This window comes from Pholcus phalangioides, unplaced genomic scaffold (assembly GCF_987345545.1).
Source record: "Pholcus phalangioides strain wild (caught in Gottingen) unplaced genomic scaffold, Ppha-v1.0 ptg000001l_1, whole genome shotgun sequence".
NCBI lineage: Eukaryota > Metazoa > Arthropoda > Arachnida > Araneae > Pholcidae > Pholcus > Pholcus phalangioides.
This window is the reverse complement of record NW_028301594.1, coordinates 17,504,536-17,510,986: the sequence shown is the minus strand read 5'-3', so window position 1 is coordinate 17,510,986 and position 6,451 is coordinate 17,504,536. Positions and strand designations below refer to the sequence as shown.

Sequence of the window (6,451 nt, the reverse complement as noted above, 5' to 3'; positions counted from 1 at the left end):
GAAAAGGGGCCTCACAAAAATGAAAACTAACTGAAATTTTCGAGAATTTTCTTGGTAGGTTCCCAGAAAAATCAATTGGCCCGGGGGCCCATGGCACTTTTAAGACGACCCTGCCCGTAGCACATTTCCAGTGGCCCGCGACTCTTTTTTCAAATCAATGAATTGTCCCTCCTTCTCCAAAAGGTTGAGCACCCTTGCTATTCAACAACAGAAAAATACAGGGTGATCAGCGAATAAGCCCTTATTTCAAAATTAAATATCTCTACAACAAAGATCAATAGAATTATGCGGTAAACGGTACGTTTATTAGCAAAACTGTAAGAATGTTGTACAGAAATTTCGAAAATTTAGTTTTTTTTTAAATTTTTTAAAATTAAAAAAAAGAAACAAAACTGGAGATTTTGGGGTTCCGAAAATCCTCATTTGTGTGAAGAGAAACCACTGCATTTGCCTAAAGTTTCTGCATGGGCTGCGGTATGCGTCAGAGGCATTATCGGCCCCTTCTTCGTGCGAGAAACGATTACTACTGAACGTTACGTTACAATTTTGGAACAATTTGCCAGCACACATGGCGCATACCGCAGCCCATGCAGTAACTTTAGGCGAATGCAGTGGTTTCTCTTCACACAAATGAGGATTTTCGGAACCCCAAAATCTCCAGTTTTTGTTGTTGTTTTTTTAAATTTTAAAAAATTTAAAAAAAAACCTAAATTTTCGAAATTGCTGTACAACATTCTTACAGTTTTGCTAATAAACGTACCGTTTACCGCACAATTCTATTGATCTTTGTTGTAGAGATATTTCATTTTGAAATAAGGGCTTATTCGCTGATCACCCTGTAAATTTATCATATTGCTCTCATTGCTAAGCTATCGCTGATGTTTTACTTTCACTACAAGAAAAGCAGATGGCTGCGCCAACTATTTTACATTATGCTCTCTGATATTTTTTTTTCCTTGAAAACATTACGATAAAACTAGGGTTACCAGGTTCGAAAACTGAGGAAGGAGGACGCCTGCACGCATTCTTGGTATTTTCTGAATTTTTACAACAGATGGTGCCACTATACTGATAAATAATAATCCGGCCACCGTAGACAGACATGAATAAGAGTTACGAGATCCGAAGATTGTGAGAAAGGAGGACATCTGCATACCCAGACTCAGTGACATCACTTACTACCCGAATTTCCCCAATAGATGGCACCACAATTCCAATTAATAAAACTAGCCGCGACCATAATTTTTCGCAAAAAGAACCGCTAAAAAAACAGCGGGAACAGAAAATATTCTGAAAATTTCGACGGCTACTGTTTTAAAGTAGAGAAAAGAAAATTTTCCCAGAAGAAAAGAAAAATAATTCTGGACACTTGAAAAGTAGGACAAAAAGGCGAATTTTCCGAAACCTAGGAGGACGTTTGAAATCACATAAAAAAAAGAGGACATGTTCTCCTAAAGGAAGATGGTTGGTAACCCTAGATAGGACACTTTTTCCTGGATGAAGAATTGGAAAAATGATGTAAACCGATGATTTTTCATTTTCACGGTGGTATCCTCCGATTTGGATACAAATTTTCAAAGCTAGAGAATTCGAATGATAAAAAAACACGAAGAAAAATCCAGAATTATCAAGTAATTTTACGAATACTTTACAGTAAAATTCACCGAATTTCAAAATTTCCTATTTAATATTTTCCCTATTTTCTACATTGTTAGTGCTGCCATCTTCCTTTGAAATTTATAACCTACAGACACGTTTGAATTGAACTGGAAATGCCATCCATCCCGCTTTAGGAAGACATGTCCCCTTTTTGATGTCATTTCAAACGTCCTCCCACGTTTCGGAAAATTTGCCCTTCTGACCTCCTTTTCAGGTTTCCTAAGGGCGCGGCCCGGGGGGGGGGGGGGCCTCATGAGAAGAGAGGGCCTCACAAAACCGACATGAGATGGAAATTTTTAAGAATTTGTCTGGTACGGCCTCAGAAAAATCACTTGACTGGGGGGCCATGATGCTTGCTCTTAAGACGTTTAGAATTGGGAAAAATTATTGTTGTGGCCAGTATTACTGATTAGAACAGTAGCTCCATCTATTGTGAAAATTAGTATAAGTGACATCTCTAAGGGTGCGGGCGCAGGTGTCCTTTTTTCAGTTTTTGAATCTTCTCTCTGTATCGTTCCAATTTTAGTATATCTACTGCCGAAGTCAGTATTAGTGTGTGAGTCTGGCAACCCTAGCTATAACTGGGGTAAGGTTTACAGATTCGAAATCGGGAGCGGATCTAGAGCTCGCTGTTGGGAGGGGTGATTTTATAAATCGCTAAAATAAAAATAATAATAATAATTGACACAACATTCGTGACCATATGTCCCGCATTTTGGCACATATTTTCTGCGATAGTTTCGTTTTTCTCCATCCCGACTTTTTTGAAAAATGTCACGGTTTTACTCGTGTTTAGCGAAGTTTTCTCGAATTTGTTGTACAATTTGTTGTTGCAATACTGTCATATAGAAGTTCCGAGAATTTCATGAATTATAGAATTTTGCCTGAGGCTGATTTCCCCATAGGTCCGCGCGTATTCGAAATACATTGTGCTCATTTTAATAAATATAAGTGAAGCGCAGAAAACTTCTTTAAATTAAAAGTTCTCTTTTGAACTGCAAAGATGGGGAAGATATGGCTTCGGTTCGGCCGGTGCTTTGAATTATCGATAACGGCAACGGCAGATTCGAAAACTGAAAAAGCAGGACAACTGCGCGCGCACCTTTGATGACGTCCTTTACCCAAACTTTTACAACTGATGACGCCACTTTTCGTCCAAAAATTGAAACCCACCACTAGAATAATCAAAATAGAATCAATCTCTTCCAATCAAAATAGAATTGCCCCCCCCCCCCCACACCCAGTGTCAAAGACTGAGCCGACTAACGTAATGTATATGGGTATATATGAATTGGCATCATCATCATCCTCTCTCCCAGCAATAATCGGGCACCCCCAAGCTTTCAAGTTTATCTCCACCCATGCCCGCGACGCGGTTCCAGAGCACTTGAGCGGCCTGCTGCAAATTTCCAGAACACTTTGGTGTCCCTTGGCTTATTTACAGATCACTTGAGTGACTCGCGGCACAGTTCCAGAACACTAGGTGCTCGGTGGCCCTTTTTCACATCACTTAAGTGGTCCGCAGCACATATACAGATTACTTAAATGACCCACGAAATGTTTTTGAACCAATGAAGTAGCCCACACGCTTTTAAAGGTTCAGTCCCCGGGGCCTGATGGGGGGGGGGGGCGGAATGACCATAAAAAAACTGATATCTGATGAAATTTCCGAGAGCGCATGTAAATTTGCCAGGTAGGACCTTAGCCGCAGGCAGGACGGGCTCTAGTGAAGCCATGCGTTAAGAAGTCACTTCCTAGAGAGCATGGGAGTGATATGAGCGATCAAGAAAGTGACCCATTGAGTGCGAAAGTATGTGAGTGACCACAAAAATGATTTAGGCCAGGATTAAAACTTGTTACAAAAGTTCATTTATGAAACTTGAAAAATACAACCAATAAACGCATCTGTTGCATTTGAGCAAATGTAACCAATAGGCTTATTGGTTGATTTTTTCAAGTTTTTTAAAAGATCTTTTATCAAACTTTTATAGTGCAATCCCGGCCTTGTAAACAGGGGCGTACTTACGTGGGGGGGATATAACGCAGGGCAGATAATTTGAGGACTGAGGAGTCACGAAAATTAGAGTAGAATGGGTAATGGGCGGCAAAATGTTAGCACAGTACATAGACAGTAAAACCATATAGAAATCCACCTCTGCATATTTTTTTTATGCTTCACCTCTACGCTTATTTCCAATATTCTGATATTTTTCTCCCTTATACTTCAAAAGAAGTATAGGAAGATCGTTTTCAACACCGATCACAGATATTTGTCCCAGTCAGAGGCATTTCAACGAAGGCTACACTGATTGGCTGAGCGGATAACATTTTTCCAGGGAGTGCCGGGTCCATTGGCATCCCTCAGTTCAATTATCTCTACAAGAGCTGCAAAAAATTATTTAAAATACTCATTGATTATTAATTTATTCATCCGATTACCGAAAAACGGACAATTACTGAGTATTTACTGTAAATACAGCTTAAGCCTGGGCCATAGTCTCGCCCAGCCCTGCCCAATACCTTCTGAGGTTGATCATGGACTAGTAGTGTGGTTGCTTCAACATTAGCAATGATCGCCAAATGTTGGTTCGGAAGGTTGGTCGTCCAACTAACGTGTGGACAGATGGATTGGGAGAAGGTTTGTCGAAGATAAGGATGTACCAAGACATTCCAGTTCCCAGCCCATTGTTTACATCTCCCATGGGGCAGAGCCTGGGCCATGTCCGGTTTTACAGCCTCCAGCCCAAGTGCAAGGAGCAGCATTCCTTCTCGATCTTCCGATTCGTCGCACATATTGGTCGAAGAACTCCAACAGTCACAACACGGAGAATGTTCTGGAAGCAAATATTCGCCAAGGAATATTGGGCCAGACTGTATCAGTGTGCTGCTGGTACTTCATTGTGGTATGGGGAGGAAAACTTGGAAACAAACATTTGCGAATGACTTTGGGACAAGCCGGACATGAGTGTGACCCTAGCATTATCAAGTCAATGTTAGCCCTTTCAAGTTAATCACTCTTACACACAAAGAAAAATTTTCTATATAATTCCGTAGACATGATTTTATGCAACACTTGCCGATAATAATCTCAATATATCAATAATAAACTATGGATGATATGCGTATAATCATGGGATGTTTTTCCCCCTTGCAATAGTTCATGTTTCGAAAATCAGTTTGGAGAATCTTCCATGGATTTGACTTGACGGATACCGGGATCGGCGAATTCGATCGCTGCCGGTGCAACAACATCTTGTCCGTCTCCTCGTGGCGATAGCTGCGGTGCCGAACTGATGGTCGCAGGCATCGTCAGATTCAGTGGTGGTTCGATGCCGGTCCTGGCCTGTACGAAACGCTTTATCAACCTGTCGCCGCCACCTTTCTGAGTCTCCGACGTCGATTCCGTGCCGAGGAGTTTGTCCTTCCACATAGAAACCGATCTCCTGTAGTTGTCGGACACGGCGAAGTTGTCCACGCGGCCGAGTTTCGGGCAATACGCGATGACGTTATCCCGGAAAGCGAACACCTTACACACGACGTTGTTCTTGATTTTCAGCTCCTTCAGGTTCTGCAACACGCACAGGCAGTCGACGACATCCTGGAGGGAACTCAGGGAATTGTCGTCCACGTAGAGTTTCTCCAGTCTCTTCAGAGGTCTGAACGCACCCAACGAAGTCAAGCTGTTCTCCGAGGCGCTGAGAAGCTTCAAGCTGCCAGAAACAGCGTACATCGAACTCGGGCAGAAGCTTAACGACTCGCCTTCACGCAGGAACTGATTCTCGACCCACAACTGTTCCAAGTTGAACAAGTTCTCCAATCCTTCCACGCGCGTTATTTGGTTCCCGCCGAGCTTCAATATCTTCAAGTTAACCAACGAATCTAAGTTCTCCATTTTGAGGATTTTGTTGTTGTTCAGGTACAGATAAACCAACCTGTTCAAGTAGTCCAAGTTCTGTATTCGCATGATTTCGTTGTCGAACAGGTAAAGGGCCAACAGGTTCTTACAGAGATCTAAGCTCTCGATGAACTCGATGTTTTTCTCCTGTAGGTACAGGTGGGTCACGTTATCGAACTTGTACGTGCTCTTGACTTCACTTCGGACTTCGGACAGGTGACGCTGAGACGAACATCGCTTCAGAAGTTCGGCTGTAATCTTTCCCATTTCATTTATCCCAAACACGACCAACTGAAATCCATACTATACTACCATGTATTAGACAGAAATGCGCATCGACTTCATTCTAATGGCTTAACAAATCTCTAGGAAGCTCGAGCAAGGGTAGATTTTGTAACGGTTTGTGTGTAACAATATTTTTCATACATCGAATGGCCCCTTTCCGATACAGTCAAACTCGTTTAAAACGACATCGAATATTCCACGAAATTTTGTCCTTATAGCCGATATATCGTTATAAACGGGGTTGGTGTGTGTGTGTGTGTGTGTGTGTGTGTGTGTGTGTGTGTGTGTGTGTGTGTGTGTGTGTGTTTTAAGGACCTTTCTTCTGCGAAAAAATTTAGCTGCGACCAAATTCTGTGCATGTACCTGTTACAGTATCTTCGAGATCATATTTATAAATAAAAAATACTGGAAAATTTAGGATCACACGGAGTATTTCAGAAAGGACTCCTCAACTTTTGAAATGGCATAACACACACTTGGAAACAGTGAGAAATAGATAGATGAAACAAAGCACTACTTTGATGGGCAGGCCTGAAATTTTAGACACCGGTTTTTTGTAATAAGTAGTTATAGTTTTAACTTATAGGTGGCAGAAGTTTCATTGTATGACTT

General features: G+C 41.6%; 1 protein-coding gene across 1 annotated transcript; it reads right to left on the bottom strand.

The window, feature by feature from the left end:
• Nucleotides 1-4,831: 4,831 nt before the first annotated feature.
• LOC149089995 (protein phosphatase 1 regulatory subunit 42-like) lies at nucleotides 4,832-5,821 on the bottom strand. The gene has a single exon (XM_089235149.1). It carries the CDS (start codon nucleotides 5,819-5,821, stop codon nucleotides 4,832-4,834), a length of 990 nt encoding a protein of 329 aa, XP_089091275.1.
• Nucleotides 5,822-6,451: the final 630 nt, after the last annotated feature.

Bases quoted from the DNA above. Each gene is read 5' to 3' on its own strand.
- LOC149089995 (XM_089235149.1), bottom strand. From the start codon at position 5,821: ATGGGAAAGATTACAGCCGAACTTCTGAAGCGATGTTCGTCTCAGCGT.